Consider the following 24,364-nt stretch of genomic DNA (forward strand, 5'->3'; position numbering starts at 1 on the left):
TCAATGCATGGTTCTCTCTTTATTTTCTCAAAGCAGCAGTACAACTAGTGTTCCATGCATTGAATTGTTCTGACACCGCCGTTTGTGTATGAATGCCCTTCTTCCTACGTCCTTCAGATAAGCAAATAAAGCTGTGATGACCAGAGTAATCGAACCTCGTTATCTCGTTCCAGCTGACTAACTGAACTGCGCTCTTGGATTGTGCATCAAACAATTGTATTTACATTGTAAAATTCAGCTTTTCAGAAACAATCCCAAACCTGGAAATCATTGAACAAAAAAGAGGCACCAAAAGTGTCAAAACAAATGCCATTCCGGAAACGATGAAAAACAGTTGTATTCCAGAAAAGAATTCTAGTAAAACTCCCCAGAACAAACCTCCAAAAGAGGCACTGATGCCAACCAAAACGGCATTCATTATTCCATGCATGCTGGCCACTATATCAGCCTTGGCATGGTCAGTACGACCGGCGCGTGTTGCTTGATCAAGGAGTGTGTGATACATGAGGGGAAACCAACAACCAAGGAAACTAGAAGAAAACAGCAACCACCAGTAGTTTCGGGTAAATGCAACTACAAGGTTCTGCAATGCAACCAGTAAAAATGCAAGCGAAAGGCACCAATTGTCCCCAAGATAAGTCAGCACTGCATTTGACAACAAAAATCCAGGGATTTCCGCAGATAAAATGTTTACTGTTGTAAGGATTCCAAGAAAATATGGGGGCAAACCCAGATGTTTTGTGAGGATGAGGAATGCGTAATCATTGCTGAAAGAAAGCAGAATTCCTGAAAAGAATGAAGTGACTATACACCGCAGCATTAATTCCGATCGGAAAGCCAATTTTAACACATGAGTAATCTCCAGCTCGTTAGCGCCCACTGAGACTTGAGTCATTCCACCGAACAGAGCTGCTGCAAGAGCGAAAGCACTGCCCAACATAATTGCCGGAAGATAGTCTTGTGAGGGTTCAACAACGGTGGGAAATGAAGAAGACGGTCGAGATGATGCAGTATAGTGGGAAATGAGAAATCCGGTCACTGTGACAGACACCGCATAACCTAGCGAGGCAAACACACGCGACCGACCATAGAGATGTGCATCGCGCTCACCCAGTGCGGCATGTGTGACCGAGTCAAGCAAATTTGTGGTCGGCATGAAGAGACCGTTGAAGATGGAGCGCATCAGGAGAGCTATTAAGAATGTTGTCGTGGTTGCGATTGCTGAAACGTAGCAGAGGTGCAGTGAATTTAGTACGGTTTTATTTATCGTTGCACAGCACAGATATTTCGTAGGTTCAGTATACTGATGGCAAATGTTACCACATAAGGCGAATTATGATACAGAAATCGATATTGAATCGATGGTGAAAAACAGGGAAAATACTGACAATTCATAACCAAAACCCAGGTAAATAAGTAACTCCTGTCTTTGCTTATGACGTCCTAACACAGACCCTGAAAATCACCTAGACCTAAGCTATCATTATGTGAGTTTGCTGTTTCAATTCCATTGTATCTGTAACTATTCACAATCGGACAGGAAAAGTTTTTTCGAAGAATGATTCGCCATATTATTTGTAGAGAAATACTGGTTATATAGTTTGTGGACACACATTAGAGACAAAATCTCCATTACTGGCGTTACGCAGACACCGTCTCAAGATGTTCATCTCTGAAATATAAACGAAGTTTTCAGTGTACTTGATTGTCTCGTAGTCTTCATTATCATTATCACTGTCAGCTGTAAAAACCGTGTACTTGTCGTACAGTGGTCGTTCACTGATGAGTTGTGGAGGTGGGATGGGTAGCTGCGCATTGGAGGCGGGGTCTGATAAATTGGTGTCTAAATACTGGTCTGTCAGGGGACATTTAAGTGAACTATGCATTGAAGACAACAGCTTAGATGCAAGAGCGTCACTCAGGGCGTGGCTGGTCCACGTCTGACAATGTCTCTAACCATTGATGTGTCCCGTCACTGGGTCTTCATCCGGGGAAACGGCAATGACGAGCGCAGATGAGCTTGCTGGCGACGACTGTTTTTACTTCGCTGCCAAGTCGTTGTTTGACCACCTCTGGCTCGTTTTCCCCCTTCATGTGGTTGTTCAAAATGAACCCTTCGAGGGAGTCATCAGGCTGGCATACGGAGCACGTGGCCAAGCCAGCGTGATGCAGTGTGATCTGTTCAGCTATTGTGGGTGAGTTATTTCTTCCGAATGCCGTTCGACGTTCTTCAGCATTGTTGATCCGATGCTCTCACCAGACTCCTGAAATGCTCCGAGGACATCGGTGGGCAGACATTGGATGTCTTTTGACGTCCTCGGCTCGCAGCGGCAGAGTTTCTGATCCGTATAGTTATATGGAACGCACCGCAATCAGATGTACTTCAACAACGTTAATCCATAGCTCAGATCTGAGGAGAAATTGTGCAAATTTGGGCACGACACGTTGAAGCTTCCTCAGTCAGCTTCACAAAATATTAAGCATAAATAATGCCCGGCTTCATTCGGTTGTTTTTAATAAAACGTAGAGTGATTCTTCAGAAACCAAAGCCTTTTGAATACACTATCTCAGATTAATTGTGTCTATCTGGAAACAGAAAACGCGCAACACCAGTTAACAACACCATGTTAACATGGTCTCATAAATAAACAGTTCAACAAAAGGATTGTGGTGATGCTGTTGACGATTTAAAAACCAGCGTGAAAATAACCTCGTCTTATCAGGTTTTGCAGGTTTGGATGTTAGCTAAATTTGGCGGCTTGTTAAGTAAGCTATAGCTGGCGTAAGCATAAGAATCCAATGTTGTGTCTCGGATTAAAATCACCTCCGAACTAAGCTGCTTCCACTGGCTTATCGATCTCAAGACTGGGTGCGTACATGCAATGAAATAACAAAAAAAACTAATTGGTTTGCAAATGAGTGTATATTCGCTAATTTCATGCAATTTGGTTTCAAGTAAAACATAAGATTGACGGAAATCCGGGGACTGCGCCTACCTGATGAGCCCTAAAAAGAGTGAAACTGTCGACGAATTTCCAGCAACCCTCATGAGTAGTACATTACAAAGGAATAAATGAAGGTCACAGTTTTTCCTTGGTCGACAGGCTGTATGTACTGGCTGTTGAGAACCCACTGCATACGTTAGTGGTATCACTGCTGGCTTTATTACTGCAAAATCCAAGTAGAAAAACTGCTTGGCATAAAACCATTGACTAAAAACGAGTGACGCCTGGATGAAATATGGCGAAACTGGAAGGTATTGATTATTAGATGGGTGGTCTTGGTATGCTGTCCCGGTTAAACATAGATCAGATATTTTTATTGTTGCGCTTCCTTTTGTTGTGATGCATTTGATCGTAGTCACGTCGAAAACGGCCAACGGATGAGCGACGAACTAAGAGCACTCGCTGCATCAGGTATTTCATACTTATCCATTGGTTATTCCATGCATATCGTTACTCCATAAATACTGCAGACTCGTACTCAGGCTCATGGTAGTGGGTATAGTTGGATCGGATTCTGTTGGAATCGCACTTGAACCACTGGACTCAGAATAATTAGGAAGTAAGAAAATGGAGAGCAAAATTATTGGTAAAATTACTGATTGCAAGTCCATACATGCTTTGACTGGTTCAGTCAAACTCTAGCAAAACGAAATGCTGTTGAATTACCGCTCATGATCTGCAGAGGGTTAAGGAAACTTTACATGTGGTCGGCTGAAAGTAATGTATCTCCAAGCTATCGTAGCAAAGTATTAAACGATAGTTAATATGAACTGAAAGTGTTCTGATGATCATGTACATTTGCCAAGAAGGTTTTTTCACGAACCTCTTTCTTTCATAGCAGCACATTTGTCTTCTAGTTAAGGCTTTGTTTCAAATCGTTCAGCCTGTAGTAACAAGGTTGGTGTGAGAGTTTTTTCCGGGTTTGGAAAAGCCGCTGGACTTTATACAAGCAAGAATATCTTCAGCTGGGATGTCAAGTTTTTTCTGAACAAATGTCAAACAGCGGTACGGACAGCGACGCCAGCTGAGAAGTACAGACACCGTGAAAAAGCTGGATTTAGGCGAAAAAAATCTGGATATTCTTACACGATAAACAAGTTCACCACTATTTCTCAACCCAAGGACCGCCTGATGGTAAGCTAAGCTCAGGGGATTTTCCGCTCATCGCCATTTCGAGCAAAACCATTATGGAATTGATCATGCCAGTAGACATCAGATTTAAGCTCAACATTCTTCGACCCCACAGAAACAAACGAATATCGTATTAACTATTGCGAGACCCTGAGGAGTTTCAAGAAAGCCTGCACTAAAATGGACAAACAAAATTTCTCAGGAATGTCTCGTCACAAGCTGGATGTGTTCGGAGTCGAATCTCCGAGCCGTTACCCTGTGATGATAGGCTTAGAATTTTGATGTTTTGAGCTTTGTTACCTCCTCCACTAGAATATGGGTATAGTCGGCAGTCTCACTCTTTTTAAACCATCTTTCAGAGAGGCATGGATCCATTTCTTCAAGGATGGCGTGGACGGCGTTTGCTGTGGCAACCAGTTTGAAGTTCAGTCGAAGGTAAATGAATAGCTCCTCTTGTTCACAAGTGAGCAGTTCTGAGGCAGTGTCGGAACGATAATTTGATCGTACTTAAGGGATTTGCCTACCGATAATCGCACTACTTGGTAACACTCAACCAAACTAGAGCTACTTTACTGTCAGAGGTGAAAAATGTTTTTTAGCGTTTGAGCATACTTTTCTTCTGTCTGGTTGGGTCTGTGGGAGTGGAATAGCTTCAGCAACTTTCGTATTCCAAATCGACAGAGATCCTCGCATTGCTAACTGTAATCTTTTCGTTACTTGAGAACGAGGCATAGAATTGTTTAGCTCTTGATCCGCTGAATAAAATATCTCCTGAGTAGCCGCCAAGATCGTTTCCGGGATTGTACGATCAAAAGCGGTTTAGCACGGATGAGAGAACAGATAGGTCAGTGTTACAGTGCAAACTTCTGTGAGGTTATTCAATTTCCACTGAATCCGATTGAGTATTATTATCCGCTACTTGGAGCAGTCGGATATCTCCGCTTGAATCACTTGATCACTTAGGGTCCAAGGATTATTCTTCTCAAGCCTGAAGACAAACTGTTAAGATATACCTGTTAGGCGGTTCACTAAGTCGTCAGCGGACTCTGTATAAACAGTCACAACTTCTTGATAAACCTTTTAGTCTCAACAAGATTCCAATAGTATCCACTTGAGATATATACTTTTAAATCAGACGATGAAGAACTGACTTGAATAACCCCATGCGTGTCCGTTTCGTGGAAGTTTAGTTCGATGGTAGCAACCACATACATTGTTGAATCGATCTTCATGAATATGACTGGACCATTTACGCCTCCGTAAAGTCTTCCGGTCTTTAGTGGGGAATTACTTTCCGCATTCATCCTGACTGAATGCACATGGCCTACATGTTGTTCTCGTGATCTTTTTCTGGATTTTCAGTAGCAAATTAGCAACAAACATTCACCAAAATACTGAAGTTAGTAATCAGAATTGAAGCTAAAACATAAAGAGGCTTTTACAGAAGGGATGAGTTCCACGAAAAGACAAGATGCAAGCTAAGGTATTCTAGCTTTAATCCTGGTCGTGTTAAAGAAGGGACGCCTAAATAATGGGTTCATTTGTGCATACTCGTTTATTTAGTGCAATCTGAAGTGTAGTACTATGATGGATGCATTTTTCATTGCTAAGTCACACTATTTCAAGCCATCACTGCAACTTTTATGAACACTGTTGAATCTGACTATTCAAACACCAAATTATCGTTTACGTTGAATGCTGCTCGTCATTCTTGACCAAGCTGCAGTAATCGGAGTTAGGCATTCACATACAATTGCAGTAGAGACTGAAATTGACTGATGTGGGTGCTTTGCACAGTTTTACTTTTGTTAAAGACGTGATTCGGTCTACTTCACTTATCGATGTGCACGCACATCCGGTCACAGAGAAAACCGATCTCTTAGTATACATGGCACACTCAGCGACTGACTTTCCAAAAGTAATTAATCGACTTCCCTGACAGTTAACGGGTCACGTGACTCCTAACAGCATGTGACCACAAGTTCATCAAATGCGAAGCCGGACAGTCTTAGGAATGTTTAAGGGTGATCCGCACCGAACATAGATTCTGCGGTCGACGGAACAACAAACTAGTGAAAATTTCTTCTGGCTAAAAATTGTTCTGACATGTTTCAGTCAGTTCGGATAAATAAGCCTTTTCTCATCTTAACGATCTGGTACTCGTTAAATTAAATGGGGCAGAAAGGTGTGGTTAGCTGGATTCGGTACTTTCCCATCCATTGAGTGAAACGGCTTGTACAGGTTGTCCTGCTTCGGTTACCTTTAACTTTAAAAAAACTTTGACCTCTGTCGCTGTGGTACTCACCTGGTATTTTGTTTCGTGGTTCATGGCACAAGTGATCGTGATTGGGACCAATAACTGAACAGATAACATTTACAGGTATGTTTTGGCCGGTAGAGCTCTGGCTTTTCATTATCATCGATGACGTTTCAGCCAAATAGAACGCTTGGTTTGATGTGGCGTCGGCTCTGCCGAGAACAAAGTTCACTGGATTTACCATAGTGGTCACATTCGAAAAGCACTGTCGCAGATAAGTAGGCCAGCAGGTAACAAAGCTGCAAAGAAAGTGCACTGGTGAATACGTCAACTCTGCAAGGGGAAGCCATTGGACAAATAACAGGTCTATTCTCAAACTAATAAATGTGCATTGGTGTTGCAGAGGCAGTTTTTTTGAAGACGATTTCCAGTAAACTAACTTGGACCCTTCAGCTTAAATTTCATTAATTATCGGTTCATTAAATTTAGTGTTAACTGAATCGTTCTAGTTGATTGTCTTGTTTCTCCAAAACATGGCACAGTGAATGTGCGAACTGTTACGTTGAGCTGTTGAGACTACCTAAAATGTCTAACACTCGGTGGGACGGGCTTTTTCACATATTAGTCATAGGTTGTGGGATTTGGAGAATTCATGCTCACATCACTCTTGTTTAAACAGTCTTCCTCCTGTCTTGGCGCGGCTATTCTGCTGAGTCCACGCCAAAGGGGCAGAGTATTGGACTAGATTTTCACCTAATTAGAGCTCATCGGCAGTGCACATCCTTGGCGGTGCTGGACTCTGAACTCTGGAAATCTGACATGCCAGGTGATTGTGTTACCACGACTACGCCAGTGCATGCTGGACGCACCTGAATTTTTACTTCTGAACAGGCGAACGCGTGCACACTTGGGCGAGGTGAGTTGCTCGGAGTGTGGTTTGCCCGACCTATCGAACAACGACCCAGTAACTTTCTTGACTGCGACAATCGACTACCCGCCGTCAGGACTTCACAGTCAGGTAGCACAGCCGGTGATTGAAATTTGCTTGACAGTTACGGTCTTGTTGTAGTTGTTTTCTGGATTTGTAGAGCTCATATCACTATCGATTGAACAGTCATCCTCCGTCCTGGAATAATTATGTCACTCAAACACGGTCGCTGAGCTCTAATAACAGTGAAACTCGAGTCCAGTGCTTCACCCCCATGGTGTGGACTCAACAGAATAATTGTGCCAGCAGAAATAAAACGACTGTTCAGGTGAGAGCGATGGGAGCTTCAGTAGTTACATATGTTACACGATAGATCTTGCATAATATTTACGGTTTTGTTCCTACTCACTCCAGAAATTTTTGATCCTAATCTTACCTTTCTGCTGTCATAACGAAGGTTCTTGCGACGGTCAGATGCAGTTTAGACATGCTATCTAGAACGATTTTTGTGTGATGGGGTGATGAGGACTTCAAATTGCTAGTCGGTTAGTCAACAGTTCAGCTAAATGGATGTAGTGACAACTGGGAGGGAGTGAATCCACGTCCATATTCAGATGCCGACAATCTCACCGATATACGTTCAAAATGGGCCACAGTGTTTACACTATGCATTTTTTCTCTGTTGAAAAACTGGAAAAACCTAATCTGGATAGATGAAGATGTTAAAATTTAGTGCTACTCATATACCTTTTGTGCGACTGTCTCTTTTGTTTTACTTGCTAATAATGGTAAATCCAGGGTGTAGATTCACTTCGTTTTTCCTTGATTTATCTCTTCGTTCGAGCCGAGTCACGTATGCGCTTCTCAACATCTTCTTTGGAAGCATTTGTCACTTTTTCAATGTCCACCTGGTGTGTCAAATTTTACCTTTCTACGGCTATCCCCGTGGTCCGGAGTCATCAGCTGTACCCTCTTTGGAGGCATTTGTCACTTTTTCACTGTCCACCTGGTGTGTCAAATTTTACTTTTCTACGGCTATCGCATGGCAGACGTCCCCGTGGTCCGGAGTCATCAGCTGTACCGTTTTCCAGAGCAAACTATCGGACTACAATCTTTTGTACTTCCTGCATTTTGGCACTTGTGTATTTTGTTTACTCTTTCAGCAGACTATTACAATCTGGCAATTCAGAAAGCTGTCAGCTAGTTCACTGAGAATAAACTTAGTAAAAGGACGTCATCTGATTAAAAAGTAACAGCGTCATAAGCCAATAAGAATCAGATACAAATGAAAATAATTTGAGCACAGTAAAATACACCTAGCTTCCCGCTGCACTAATTTAAGAAGGAAAGAGTCAGGTTCATGATGGGTACCACTTCTTGTCAGAAATTGTCAGCAGTTAACGAAATATCTCGCTCCGGTTGTCCATGTACTGAGGTCAACCAGCTACCATTCTTGTCGACCAAAAACAGGTGTTACGTCTATTGTGGTGAAAATATTTACAGTTGAACTTCAACTTGCAAGGTCGGAAGGCGATAAATATCACAGTGTCTGGAACAATCACTTTAAAACTGCTAAGCTCGTCATTCAATGTTCTTTTATATCAGGAATATCTACCTCCTTTTGCAGGGGTTTACTTTGAAGCAGTAGTTTACTGTATGTAAAAGCTGTTCCATAGGTTTACTTGATCAGTCTTCTACCCAAAAACGAAAAACAGTGAAATTTACTGTCATAAAATTCATAGTGTCCTAAATTCAGGGCTAATTAATCGTTAATAAGCATAGAGTGGCTTGATCACAATTTCCATCCTGCATTAACATTTACTAAACCTAATTGGGGGAAAACCTGAAGAGAGTGAAGGAAGTGTGTATGTGGGGTGAGACCGTATCTTCAAACGGAGCACCATTGTGAAGATGTATCGCCAAGCTCGTCCTAGTTCGAAATGCCCCTCAAATTGGCGTTAACATACCCTTAAAAAGTGACAACTAGTGAACTGACTCACGAGGCGCTATGGAGCTTCAAAAGACAATCAGCGTAAGTGATGCATGGCGATGATATTACAGTTTTTAAGTCGAAAATACACTCATTTGCAAATTAGTTTGGTTTTCACAAGAGACTCAACTGAATCTCTCGTTTATGATATTCTACAACTGACAGGCCACCTCATGTTCCGCTTGGCATGATATTCGAGATATGGCAGTATGTTTTCATAAAAGAAACTACTCACAAGTGGACTGTCGAAGAGTTTTCGGTAACCTTATGAGTAGTTTCCTTTGTGAAAAAGTTTTTAATTCGCTTTTTCTCCCTAGTTATTCCTAACTGATGCTGGGGTCGGTTATTTGGTATACACATGAAATTTGTAAAAACGATATAAACGAAAGGTTAAATTGTTCAGGCCATCGTCATCAAATATTTGGATTTTTTGTGGTCAGCTTTCGATGAAATCATAAGAAGTGTCATTGGAGTTGAAAAACCGCTATCAATAGTGGTTCAAAGTAGGAAAGTCTCTTTTCAGGCAACAAAAAGTCAGAGGATTTATCATGCTCGGACCCAGCAAGCACAGCTACACTACCAACTATCTAAATCCAAATTCATTTCTGCCACTGCGCAGCCAAAGCCATGAGATACTTTAGTACTCGAAAGGAATCTCCTTTACTTCGCAAGTTGCAAGTGTTTTCGGGAGCTTTTGTGGTATCGGAAATTCCGGCCTACTTTGAACCAATTTTTCGTATTCCAAAGAGTCCGTCTGTTAGCATGACGGTCGTGGTTCACAAGTGTCACACGTAAGCATGTTTTTAGCAATAACCAAGATTTTTGCCTCAAGGGTTGTTCAGTGCAAGGGTGCCACCGATAGCTGGATCTTGGTTCAACTAAGTGCAATCTAGGCACCTACTGGTCTATAAAGTGCGCGTTTTTGCTGCTTAGTATTGCATAGTAAAGCAATCGGTCGTCACTTCCTCGTGCAGCATTCAAGTTGTTCACATGGTTGAGTGATTCACACACCTCATGAGCAATCAGAGGTTGCTTCTCTATGCTGTAGCCTTAGAGGCCTTCGACAAAATTTTCCTCACATGCACCGACATCTTCCTCATTAGATAATCAGAATTTGTATGTTAACACGACACTACTGATGGGTTCCAATGGGTACACAACTTGAGTACGGTGCTCCCACTTTGTGTGTACTGTACCGTCTACCTCGGAACCCTGAGCAAACATTTTTCGTTTGGCTCCCTTAGGTGGTTTGGTTCTGCGTTATCATCGCCATAGCAACCGAAGTAAGCCTGTCTATAATTGTCGTCACGGTTACCAAAATCAGAACTGGATAACAGACAAACTATCAGGTACGAGCATTTTACTTAAAAGAAGACAGGTCAAGTCGACCAGCCAATTTAAAAAAGACTAGTATACCACTAACTGTTCACATAAATGGAGAGAAATTCAACAGCTTTTTGGACAGATGTATCAAGCTAAATACTAGTGGGGTGTGTGAAAGTTTATGGAGAGCGAAACAAAGAGTGTAAACGTTCAACCTGAGGGAAATCTAACTTCTGGTGTTCTAAATCACTGACAACTGAATTCTTGCATGCCATCCTACTAGGTCTACCAACATGACACCGTGTATACCTCTATAAGTGGGAAGGAAACTGCGAAATTTTCCTGACGAAGTCACTCCAGGATTTGAGGAATTTAGTCCATTAACTTGATTCCCTGTAACCACGTTTGGTTTTCTAGGGGACTGTAAAGATCTCGGGGGTCTCAAAATTTCTCTAGCCCAAGAGACCTTTCAAAACATTCCCCACCAAGTTCATGTGGTACTACGAATCAGTTGGCGGAAGGTAGGATGTTCTTTAAGTATTCGGCTACTCTAAACTGCATATTAGGTGTACACCATTTCGCCATTTACCAAAGACGCCCGAAGGTTGCTGAAGCGTTTTCCGCCTTGAGCGAGAAACAGTTTGGTATTAACCATGGAAAGAGTTAACAAATTATTTAAACGCGGCTTTACTGAGGCTCGTATTGTCTTTTTGAACAATCGGCAACTGAACATATTAGATGGTAGTATTTCGTTGAAAGCCTCTAAGTCCGTCTCCAGTTCGCCAGTTTGGTACCATGGAAAGAGTTAACAAATTATTTAAACGCGGCTTTACTGAGGCTCGTATTGTCTTTTTGAACAATCGGCAACTGAACATATTAGATGGTAGTATTTCGTTGAAAGCCTCTAAGTCCGTCTCCAGTTCGCTTACTTTGTTTCAAGTAAAATTCCACCGTAATAGAAACAGAATACATTCCAACATCACTAAGGTAGTTGGTATTCGTAATCCTATAGGGAGACACTCTTTCAGGCAATAACAAGCAACATTCCCTTTTTTAGAAGGACAGAAGGATTGCAGAAGAACCGAAACGGTATGGTACAGATTGGTACCATGTGGACTCACAGGACGATTGCGTCTGCGGTCAAAGCAAGTTCAAGCGAGTTCTGAATTCAAAACTTGATTAGGTCTTTAAATTTGTGATGCTAAATCTACTTAGCTAGCGCTAAAAACGCGAAACAGGTAGTTGATTTTCAGCGACACCTCCTTGGTCTCTTCAATTCCTGTTGTAAAGAAAACACGTCGACATCTTGAGCGTTTGTTTAAACAGCATCTTACCAATCTTGGTACTTCCTATTCGACTGAAGAAAACATGCACTAGCATACCGTCCCTAGTTCGCTTGAATCTTACATCTACATCAAGCTACTGTGGAGTATGCGTACAAAACTTGCACCGATCGGAAACTCGAGGCCACGACTCTCTGTAAAAGTTTAAACAGAGCTAAACGTTTTATCAAAAATCATCACTATTATTAGGAACACTGTTTACACACGAAAAAAGAGGATGGCATCCTCAGTATCAGCCAACTGAACTTTGACACAGCTTGTGACCACAGAACACACCATTTCAGTTTGCATCAAAATGATTTACTTACTAGCTACTGACAGTAGCTTTTAACGTTTATTTATTTCGGTTTATTTGTTTGTTTATTTCGGTTCTCTTTACCGATCGCATGCTGTTGGTATTTTATCAATAGTGTACTCCAAACAGAATGCACCTGCACCAGACTACATTCGTTTAGTTGCTTATGTGATTTAGTCAACGTGTGAGAAACATGGGAACTTTATCTTACTCTCACGCATGTTGAACGCGCTTTCAGTAGTATATTCGGCCTGAAACGTTGTGGATGGACAAAGAAATAGCTTCCACGATTCCATATCTGAAATCCACCGTTCGGTAAGTACTGTTTTTGATCAGACACTGTCTGTGACAACAGTTCTCCCGTAGTTCAAGAAAACAGAGGATCAACCGCTGAACTTTTCTACTGCAAAAAAGCCTCACCGGAGCAATACACTAAGCCAATAGGTGGACGGTAGAGGCAATAAACATGATTCTTTTTTGATACTAAATGGATTACTGTTAGGAGGTTAACCGTCTGTGCCACTTACGGACAACCAAAAACCACGAAATCCTTCAGGTGTTTTTTGCATTCAGCTGTAGTTGAGGAATGTCCATGTGGTAAATCTATCTCATGTGGCAGATCCAGCGTTTTGCATACCGTCGTGTGATATCCACTTTTTGACTCACAATCCATAATTATCTAAGCTTTAACCGCAGCGCATGTTTTTGGTCACAAAATGTCTGTTACGAAATCCCGACCAGACGGATATTTTTCACCCATGCTTACCTTCGTTTAGGATCCCCATCTTCATTCCGAATCCATTTTGAGATAAACGTCCCGTCTGAATAAATTCTGCCTTCGTAGAAAGCGTTCCAACTTCTGGGCAGAAATCCAAAAGACAGGACCACTACCGCACTGATTATAGTCAACCAGAAGAGCACCTACAAGTTAAATGTGGCGTAAAAATGCGTAACCGTTTACTTATTTCACTTTGGATAGCGCATATGCAAGTTGTTTGGGTTGGTAATTCATGTGACTTATGGCGTTTGATCAGGACCGAAAGTGTTCGGTTTTCCGGACAGAGGAAATGATTACAAATTTAGGGGTGACAAGGCATAAGAGAAAATACGATAACGTTGAAAGACTTGATCTAGGTGGTGACCTCTTGGTGGTATGTTGGGTGTACTGGTATCACATCCAGTTACATACCACTTTGATTTTCGCGGAAGACCCGACTGAAACTCCCTTGGTTATGATGTGTGGTACCAGGCCGCTTCATGTTTTAGTTGGTACGACATACCAGCATCCTACTACATTGTATAGACGTAACACACTACACACAAAGTTATCAGTAATGTTTGGCAGCTTGCGACCGGTTTCGCCCCTCTGGAAGCTTATCGGTTAGGCACTGTCACCGAGCTTTCCCCAAACGCATGCTCCAGTCGTTTATAAAACAGGTTTCGCCTTTCCTCATATCGTTCTACGCTTTGAAGATGAGCGACTTGGACTGACAACTTAAGAGTAGGTTATCTGGGAATCTTCTATCTCAGAGATCGTCCCAACCGGAGACGTAGGGCGGCCTCCGTGTAGAGCATCCAGTTGGAGAGGAACAGCATGCAAAAGATATTCGGCTGAGACCCAATCGAGCCTCTAGTTGATGCTAAGTTCGTTACAACTGGGCGGATTTTGTCAAAACTGTTAACTGTTACGGTTCTGGACGAATAGCAAAGGGCAATCAAGAGCCTCCATTATCAACTGACTTGCTAATGAACTTCAGGAAACTTGCTTGTAACTCCTGGAAAAAGGCAAAATCTCCCAAACAATAAAACACAAACGTGACTTCTGCGAATGTTGTTGTTGGTCAACTGACTTGCTAATGAACTTGAGGACACTTGCTTGTAACTCCTGTAAAAAGGCAAAATCTCCCAAACAATGAAACGCAAACGTGACTTCTGCGAATGTTGTTGTTGGATTAACACGAGTTTCTGAACGACGTTTTCTTTGAACTACTCCCTTTCTTCACCAAAGTGATATGCGACTGAGTTCATTTCTCTAACTTCATGCGATTTGGGTTCAAGTAAAACATAAGGTTGATGGAAACTCCCGATGAGCCCTTAGAACGGCAAAGCCGGTCATGGGCTGCCGTAAAGAATTCTGTAGCTTTATGATTAGTGTGTTAAGTCAAACAGTTTTGTAACGAAAACTGCTAGTGTTCACAGCCATCTTTTTCTGGTTGCTACGGTAAGTCGTGTTACTATTGTAAGCCGACGAACAACGTTAAAGCACCTCTTGTATTCTCGCGCAAGCTAAAACTCGTCTCAGTTTCAATATTACGACAAACAATCCAAATGTTCGCTAAATAGTGGACAGTTTCGCGACGTACATCTGGGAAGAACTTTTTCCACCCTCATCCTTTTTCTGTACCCTACTATGCACTAGAATAAAATGATGAAAGTACATATTTATTTGATTATCAATATGTTAGGCCTACAGAAATACTCACTCAGGGTCATATCTTAAGTTAAATTCTCTGCAAGTAAAATTCTATGAATGGGGAGCATCACTGATACCATTTCGTCCCGACTGCTTTCTGTAAAAGGATGAGTGTGGCCCCTGGAATGTCTCTTCGGTTGTTGCTCGTGATCTGTTCGGTGGGTTTGACAACTCAATCGCAAAGTTTTTGTCAACGACCGTCATCAGTGCGCACATGGATGATTAATGCGGAATTAGATGCGCACGTTTCCGTAAGCTTTCGTAGCAATTCAAGAAAAATGCCGTGCCTGACCAGTTTGTTGTAGTAGGTTTTATTCTACCACCAACTCAAATGCATTCCGAAACTTTTCTAGGCTCAGTAAGCGTCTGATGATGCGTTTTCCTGGTTCATCCATGTGATTAATACATAATTTTGTCACATTTCACCACCTATGTGATGTATAAGCATTTATAATTACTGATCCACGCGAAGTCAGAAACATTTTTAGCATCACCAGTGGTACAAGTCTAGCGTGCACATACTCAGTAGATACACGAAACAGGCATGCAATAGATAAGGTAACAGAAATGCAAACTAGAGGAAGCGATTTGAGGGAGATGGTGTGCACGGGTAGACCAGACACAGGGTCACGGTGGGAATTACGGAATCTCGACAGGCGGTAACCCTTACCCCCTAGCTTGGGTTGGAAGTAGATAGAGGCTGAGCTAAAGTCGGATACAGGGACTGTTTGCATCCAATAAACACGTTCATATTTAGTCAGGAAAAAAGATAACAGTTTGCGTCTAGTGTTTGAGGAAAGGAATAATGTTTTTGGCCTGAAAATATTGAGTGCAAATCGCTCGATTTTGGAAAAAAAATATTCTGAATATGAGTTGACCAAATAAAGATGTTCGGTGGAATGACTAAGGGAGTGATGGCCACTCTTCCGTGGGATTTGATTACACTTACCTAAAAAGTGAAAGGAGAGTGCATCTTGAGATTTCGAACTGGTAACGAAGGATGACCCAGAAATTCTATTTGATCCGATTTGTTTGCTTCCGGAGAGCCATAGTCACAAACGTATCACAAAATCGGTTTGTTTACACGAATAGAAAGAATCAGAAAAAGTAGGCGATTGACATATGAATCAAAAGGGAACAGGGAAGGAAAGGCGCCTTTTTGGGCTAGTAGAAGTTATGAACTTTGGTTTGGTTCGGTTTCCAAACTTGACCTGTCCGTCCGTCGACAAAAAAACGAAAAAACAGATTTGGAACAACCCTACTAAAGGCAGTTAAAAAATCTAGAATACACTCGTCTTTGGTCTTTCTCTCAGGTCCAGGAAAAACCGAATAAAATATACATACAAGAACATCCAGTATCAGTGAAAAAACTCCAAAAACGCGAATGCGTGGGATATTTTAAAGTCTGCGTTTCAATTTCCATCTCTCAGGCCCAAGAGATATCTCTGATGACATGCAGCAGTCGAATGTTCTTGCGCTGAAGGATTACTGACTAAAGATGTCTGCAATGGGCACACAATTTTAACTGTTAGTTTTACACTAGGTTAGGACTACAAAATTTTTTACCTTGAGCATGCCTCGGTGTTGTATGCTCTGAAGGATTACTGACTAAAGATGTCCGCAATGGGCACACAATTTTAACTGTCAGTTTTACAGTAGGTTAGGACTACAAAATTTTTTTACCTTGAGCATGCCTCGGTGTTGTTTTCGTTCTTGTTAAAGTAGCAGTGAAGACATTGCCGGCTGTGTGCGCTACAGGGGTCTTCAAAATAGCTGCTGTGTATCAGGTCTGCGAATTTATTACTGGGCTGGTCTAGACCGGTGAGCTTTGATCGACTTCTGGACCAACCACCACGTAGCGCTGAAGTGCTCGGTATATGTCACGATAGTTATTGTTTCAAAGCTCTAACTGTAGACAGTAAATCATGTTCAGCCTATTGATTCTACCCTTTATTCATCAAATGGTCACTTAATTTCCGGGCGTCACCTATTCCTGAATGTCACTTCTTTCTTTTGCCGGGGCTCATTTTTGGTGCGAGCTGTTTCGGCAAAGCAACGTAGGTTGAGAGCAAAGTCGTACTATTCAGTCAGATGTTGACAATGTGCTGAAGTTTAGAGATCCTTGGAAGTAAGTATTGTTCTTTGTGAGCTGATTTACTGGGTTGCTTCAGGGCTCACAAGGATGGTCAAACGGTTAAACTGTGTTTCACTTTTGAGTACAGCTTTTGATAGGGGACCAGGGTGCAATAGCCCGAAGAACCAATTGGGCAGGCGTTTTTTTGGCGATGATGTCAGTGTTATTCAAACAGACGCTTAAATGTGACACCAACCCAAGTAGTGAAATGCTAATTAATTTGCCCTCCAAAGGAGGTAGCAAGTTATCCAGTCCATTCGAGCAAACTGTTGAGTTATAAAGAATAATATCCAAATAAATAAATTGCTTCGGCGAGAAAGATATCAGCACACTCAACAAGCTCAGACACTGGAGAGCTGTGGGTTGGTTGGTGTTTAGCAAGTGGCGTTCGCATCCCACGACTCACCATCATCATTGGCAACAACACCAAAAAAGCCTGGTGCTTCAATGTCGTACAACCATATCAATTAATTTGCATAAGGCCCTACACTGAAAACAGAGAGAAAATGTGACAGGGGGAGACCCATGACTGGCGTACTGCAAACATCCGACACATCCCCAACATTCAGCCAGATAATCTGGGAAGAAGCTAACAGCATGAACAGCTAACTGTTGTATCATTTAGTATCTCCAGCCAAGCGCAGGAGATATCCTGCATTTAGATAGTCGATTAATCCGCTCGTTCAGCTGCACCATTAACAAGCTTGACGACGATGCCTCTGCCGAGGAAGTGAGATGAGCAGTCAACAAAAAAGCACTTACATTCAGCAAGTGTAATGCTAACATTGTCAATATCACCGTGGAGGCAGATATCTTGAAGAAGAGTTACTCCTATAGTCTAGAGCTGTTTGCTAAGTAAAAACTCTGATAAATAACAAAGCAAGCAAGCTATGAAAGGTGAAGTATGCATTTTCTCAGGGTCAACAAATCCAAGGGTTACAATCTGACTAGCGCGGTTTTTGACTTCCGTAAATTCAAAAAATTTTGTCGAAATGCTCTCGTAACGGGATTCAACAAATGAAGGATTTATTTTAGTCTTGGTAGATGTAGAACACATGACCTTGAAACAGCAGCAATTAAACAATAATCAGCTTGTGAAGATAAAAAATAAAATCTCAAATATGAACAACTAGGTCGATTTTAAACTCTTCGCCCGAAATTCCGAACTACTGATCCATGTTTGCAGATTTTACGAAGGGTGTGAATGCACTAGAGTAATTTCTCATTACCGGCCATTGGTTGTGGCAAAAGTTATCCATTAAATAACACACAAACTTCGTTTTTATCGAAATCTGACGCATAGATCTTTGGAAACTTTACGCGTTAGTTTGTTTAGTTAAAATTTATTGTTTAACAGACCTCATCTAACCGAACGTAAATGGATGCATCATCAAGCGCCGTTTCAAAGTATACTCCATCACTTTTTGGGCCCAACACACAGCTGAACTGCTGAATAGTTTCGGGGTCTCGTTGTGCTATACTGGCTTGGACAAAATGCTGAAAACACGTTGGCATCTACAAACTACACGATAATATGACAGCGTCCTTATGTTAGTATAGACTATTGTCTGTGGATGGGGTCCAACCCGGTGGTTTATGTTGCGGGTTCGGACTAATTTAGCATTTTTTTCGATTGTCGACTTGCCATAAACTGCGACATGCTAGGTGGGACGTCGATCAAAGTAAAGTTAATTCGTGTCTTTGTGGCATAGAAAACGAAAGGCGCTGTGGATAGGTGATACCGTAACTGGCTAACATGATTCCAACATTTCACTGTCAAATCCTGTCATTTTGTGAGTTCAGAGATGCCTCCAGCTGCTAACACATGGGTTTTAGACACGAAGTTCCGGAGCGGGGTGAAGGTGTGATGGTGAACGGATTGTGTTGTTATGAGAGTGCCACGTATTGCACTTTACTGAGCCTAATGTTCAGAAGTTCAATCCAAAATCTTTTGGATATATCAGGACATTCTCGCTATAGCAAACCTAAACGTCTTCCTTGAGAACTTTGTTCGAAAATATGTGTTTTATTACCTTCGACGTCAATCACCTTTAAGCAACTGCAGGTTGTGGGTGAATCCGTTTGAAAGTGAACATTAAGCTTTGTAAGGAAAAGTTTAAAGCAGATAGTATGGTTGCAGCTACAACAAGTCAGTCTTTATTTGGTCAATGAACACAAAAGGTGATATCTGCGCTGCTCAAAAATGGATAATTTTATGATCACCAAGAGCTAATTCAAGGTGTTGTGCTTTCGGAAGGACCTACTCAACCACGTTTAGAGTAATATTACCTGATATATTCATCTTCAAAATCCGAATTCACCACGCCTGTTTGCCCAATTTAGGGAAAAAGAGCATTGTGGTTGCTGACAGGTAAAACATTTACCTGGATATTCCCCTTAGGAGAATAAGAATCCATCTTTAGAGACGTTTGGCAGGGCCAGCTGATAACGGTTATTAATTGGTTCCCGTAAAAGGCTCCACGGTATGTTTGCTGAAATTCCATCCAGCAACCGGAGCAGTATCAGGATGAAAGGTGCAATGGTTCAATGGTTCCTGCTGTCCCGTTAATGTATGACTATCATAAGACAATCGACAATGAAGTCATTAGCTTCAAAGTGAACACACGTATTATGAGGCTAAGACACCCTAGTGGATGAAGGTCATCCTGGCAACGGTGGATATATATGAAAGCATTGGATTTGGGCTTAATCCGGCATGCTGTTGCCTCAGCTGTCGGGTACTGCCAATACACATCCAATGTAGTGAAAACACATGAATTGGCGAACCATGTGTATTTCAAACTACTAGTGAGGAGGAGGTCATATATTCAAGCCTCTCTGGAATTTTTTAAGATTCGCACCGATGATGATTCTTGTCAAGATGTAACAGCTGTAAGTTGCTTCTCAGCATAGGTTAGCCTCATTTAGAGAACAAAATCTTGATTTAAATTCCAAAATATCCTCACATTACAAACACTATTGTTTTGTTACCAACTATTGGCACCTAGGTGATACTGATATTATTCATCACGTTTCATGTGCTGTAATACTGAGGTCATTCCTAATTCCTTTACGCCATACGAATCGATGGACCGAGGTAGATTATCATAGGGGAGATAAAATCATTCGCGTTGCATGTGCTCCGCAGAATCGGTTAAGGAGCTGTTTAGTAACCAAGATATACAAGATTGTGAGCGAAATTTCCTATCACGGTCCTGATTCAGATGGAAGAAGTACTTTGCCAGCGTTACTATCCTTCGATGCAATCGAGCTTACGTACATTAAACGCCTGGTTGTTAAAGAACATCGGGATGTTAAACAAGTTATTTTTGTCACAAGTTAGCCTACGCACAGTAGGAATTCTTTTACCACGGCTAATAAGCCTGGTAAGCATTCTCGAAAGCAGCTATCCTGATGGCATTCCAAGGCTTCTGTTGCAAACAATTTTTGGACCGGGTCAGAACAGTTCGTTTTTTTCCTCGGCATCATTCTGTCCTGATGTGTACATTGTATTCTTCTTGAGAGAGGGTTGCGACATTTATGGCTGAATTGTTGGCCCGTTGGTTGGTTAGTCTTAGTTGCAGGTACCAAGACCGTACTTTTCTTGTGGGTTTAACCAATACCCGTTCATCTGATTCATTGATAAGTTGTGCAAAACTCAAACACCATCGTATAATACTAAGCAGCTCATGGCTCTGCCACACTTTTTTAGGCGTCTCATCGATTTGAATCCAGTGCATGAGTACTTCACATCTGTTGTCATAGGCGAAGATTGAATTACAGCACATTTGTACAGAGTGGTTTTCCACGCAGCCGGACACTATTCTGGGCCTCCTTAACTCGATTTTTGTTGGTTTACAAAAAACAGAGGCTCCATGAAGAAGCTAATTTATGTTGGTCACTTTAGTGGGTTTCCTCTGGGCAAAAAACTCTTGTCATATATGAAATCTGCGGATTATATAAACTCATCCACCTCCGGTAGACAAAAGTTCGAGCCCCAAGAAGGGCGAAACCGGTCGTGGGCTGTCGATGGATTTTCAGCAACCTTATGAGTAATACGTTACAAATATAAACTGACGTAGTGTTACAAAGAGATGAAGGAACAGTTTTCATCTGCCTTAGAAATCAATATTAGACAGAGTCCTCAGGACACGCCCACCGGTAAGCTTTTCTGAATGAGGAACTTCACAGATTTGTCCCTGCACTAGAACGCGCAATATTTATATTCCAATCTGTCACTGTCCGAGTCAAAACTATCAGCCAATGATTTCAAAAATATGTGAGTGAATACTCCTATAACATTAAAATTAAAGCTTGCTCGGCCTCGCATTTCAGTATAGTTTCAGAGCCGACCTCAGAGAACGTGCTATCGCGGAAAGTGCACCAACGACACGATTGTGTCAATAAATTCTCGACTTACTCGATGATACTTCCTTGTTCTGTCCGCAATGATTCCAAAAATGATACGCGAAAAGGTGGCCACACCATTGGAGATGAATGATACAACTCCTATTTGCATTGATGTTAATCCGTAGGAAGATAAAAGTGGATTCAAATAGACTCCAAATGAGCCAAATACTACAAACATATTTTGAGTTGGCTGCATGTTTCCTTACCGAAAGCTTGACAAAAATATGTTATTCTGATATAGAGTGTGCTTCTGCTTGCCATTGTTGAAGCAATTCACTTATCCACGCCTGACTAACGCAGGGCGGTAATGAATACTCATAAGTGAAAAACGTTACTTGTGTCTTGGCCTAGGTTTTGCACGAAAATCATGTGATTATCGATCGCTGAAAATATAGATACATTAGCCAGTGGATGCGTTGGTATACGCCACGTTTACACGTGAGTGAATTTGTTCTTCTTTAATTGGATGATAGGGGGCTTCTGTACAGTTTTTCTTAAATGAAGGGACGGCATGCTAAGTGAGGAGTGCAAAGTACTGTGTTCACAACACAAAAAACAACAAAGGTCTACCCGCTTTACACCAAATAGGGAAGTTATTAAAATACGCAGCGGTCACTATTTCGCCCACAGGATGTGAGTAGACCATAGTTGACGAACAGACTCTTCTTAATTTTCGTAACTGTGGCATCTTTTGCCAGAGAGCGGAATATGGTTTCCTCTCGTTGGTTTGTAATATTAATCTTTGCTTGCGGTGATTGCTTGACAAACATGAGGTGGCGATAAAAGTAGCTACGAGGACGTCTTACATGTGAAATGTCCGGCGGGTACATGCCTACTATTAAAGCAAAGATCATCCATCTCTTGCTGGGTTTTTCGGCTCTATAAAAGGGCAAACGATGTAACTGTTGAAAGAATGCACGTGAAGGAACTACCTCTTTCGCCAAGAAATTCACACGACGCTTTATTTTATGAATACTTTTCATCAGAAGTTATGTCATTTCTCGAACCGGTCGGCAAAATGAACTGTAGACTGCTAGTGATTTTGTTGGTAGTTGATGTACGACGCTGACGAACTCCTACTTCCCATCACATTTATTTGATTTGCTTCTAAGTAAGAAAACAGTGTGGGATAAACTGAGGATAAACTGAACTGATGAAGCTTAGAATCCCATTCATTCAACTTGTACCTGTTTATATTATATTTTGTAGTGTGTAGTATAGTATCTGTTACATGAGCCTCAGTAAGTTCCCAGTTAAGTGTAATATCAGCACTCTTCTTTCTTGAAAACCATAGGCACTTTATGTTCAATTTAGCTAACGTTGAGCCTTTGCTTGTCAGCCTTTTGAATGGTTCGTCCTGAGGAGTTTCAACTGCGGAGTAACGATATCGATCGGAAACACTGACTGTTGTTGCCCCAAGACGCCCCTCACTTTTTTAAACCCAAAGTGCAAGACTATGTGGTAGATCCAGTTTTCGGACACAAACATCTTCATTTTTCCCATGGGATGTTGTAAAGCTATAGACTTAAAAATAGCTAGAAGTGTCGACCTGCTGATTTACTAGGAGACGTATAGAGGAGAAAAACGTAAAATAAATACCCTGATTCTGACAAAGCCCCGCTGCAGGTCACTTTAAACAACTGATTTCCGGGTAGCGGATTAAAAGGCAAGGAGCTGAAAATGTCTCCTTAGAGATATGTTCATCACCCGTTCTCCTCTATAAGTCCTTACTCCTTGCTAGAGTTTGCAACGTCAGCGGTAGGCCAAGATGTGTTTATTGAAACAAATGCCAAAATAGTCCAGCTGATAGTATCCCTTCAAACATGAAACAACAACTTTTATATGCGAACCTGTTTATAAGTTTTTCGCTCCATTGATAATGTTTGAATGCTTTGGTACATCAGTTTTCCAAGATTTAAAGCCTGTAGCTTGTCACTAGACGTTAAACACTAGATGCTCATGTTAGTCCACCGACTGTTTGAAATCACCTTTAGAGGCAACCTAGAGTATGCATGGGCTGAGACCATTGATTCACACAATAATCTGACCAGTACGCATTGAGTCCAAACGTCTTTCAACCACGTCTAATTTGTAAATTTTATTTAACTGAAAGTGATCAGTGTGGTCTGAATATTCAGAGGATTTGAAACATAAGGGTCCTAGGTCACGAAATACTCAACACAACAATTTCAGTTGGCATGCCGTCCCAAATCGATGCCAAATTAATGCGAATTAAAACTGACACGAATTCATCTCTGAAGATGGAGAAATATGGCAACCGCCCTAAGCTAGAAAGCAAGCTGTACTTTTGGTCATATTAATTACCTCACAAATAACATCAATGAGATTGCCAGTAATTTCTGGGTTTCTCATATATGCTTTAACCCATAGAATATGGAGTCTAAGTCGTATATGGTGCCAGGAACCAGGAACTCCACAGCTGTCCCCTTATCTACCAGTTTTCTACACCAGCTACATTTGTCATCTATCCCCACCTGATATCCTGCTAATAAGTAATCGGGTGCGAGTGAACGAAAATGGTATAATAAACAGAGTAAACGTGCATTATCTACGGGAAAACTGACTATATCGATCGATTATAGTAACGCTGCAGTTACTGTTGAGGAAACTGTTGAGGAAGCATCTTAAGTTTTAACCTTGTAACAATGGTTTTTTCTTAAAGAGAGGCCAATCTTAGAGGTCACTTGGTCACCAAACAATCAGGACAGAGAACCACGGTCGAACAATCAGTCGTGATTCAATTCCGGTCCCGGCTAGCAGCAAGTATGAAAACACAAAAGCACCGCTATTCCATACAGCCTACCGCTACGCTCCACTCCGCTCCCAAAGAAGGTAATGGTGATATCACCTCGACTGATGACGAAACGTTTGGAATCCGATCGCTCAGCTCAGCGAGCGAACCAAAATGCTGCTTTAGCTATCAACCTTCTGCTTAATAGCAAATCACGATTCATCTTGTTTGGAAGTGCCCAAAGAAGGTTTCAACTTAGGGACTTAGTAACTAAATGAAAACCCTAGAACAAGATCTGTTGGACATATGACCAGATTGGAAAC

At 41.6% G+C, this 24,364-nt stretch overlaps 1 protein-coding gene across 1 annotated transcript; it reads right to left on the bottom strand.

The window, feature by feature from the left end:
- Nucleotides 1–200: 200 nt before the first annotated feature.
- Nucleotides 201–21,485, bottom strand: T265_04283 (hypothetical protein; the record flags this gene model as incomplete). Its single annotated transcript, XM_009168982.1, has 4 exons — nt 201–1,221; nt 6,442–6,692; nt 13,039–13,193; nt 21,300–21,485. 4 exons carry the CDS (start codon nt 21,483–21,485, stop codon nt 221–223), a joined length of 1,593 nt encoding a protein of 530 aa, XP_009167246.1.
- Nucleotides 21,486–24,364: the final 2,879 nt, after the last annotated feature.

Source organism: Opisthorchis viverrini, assembly GCF_000715545.1.
Source record: "Opisthorchis viverrini unplaced genomic scaffold opera_v5_69, whole genome shotgun sequence".
NCBI lineage: Eukaryota > Metazoa > Platyhelminthes > Trematoda > Opisthorchiida > Opisthorchiidae > Opisthorchis > Opisthorchis viverrini.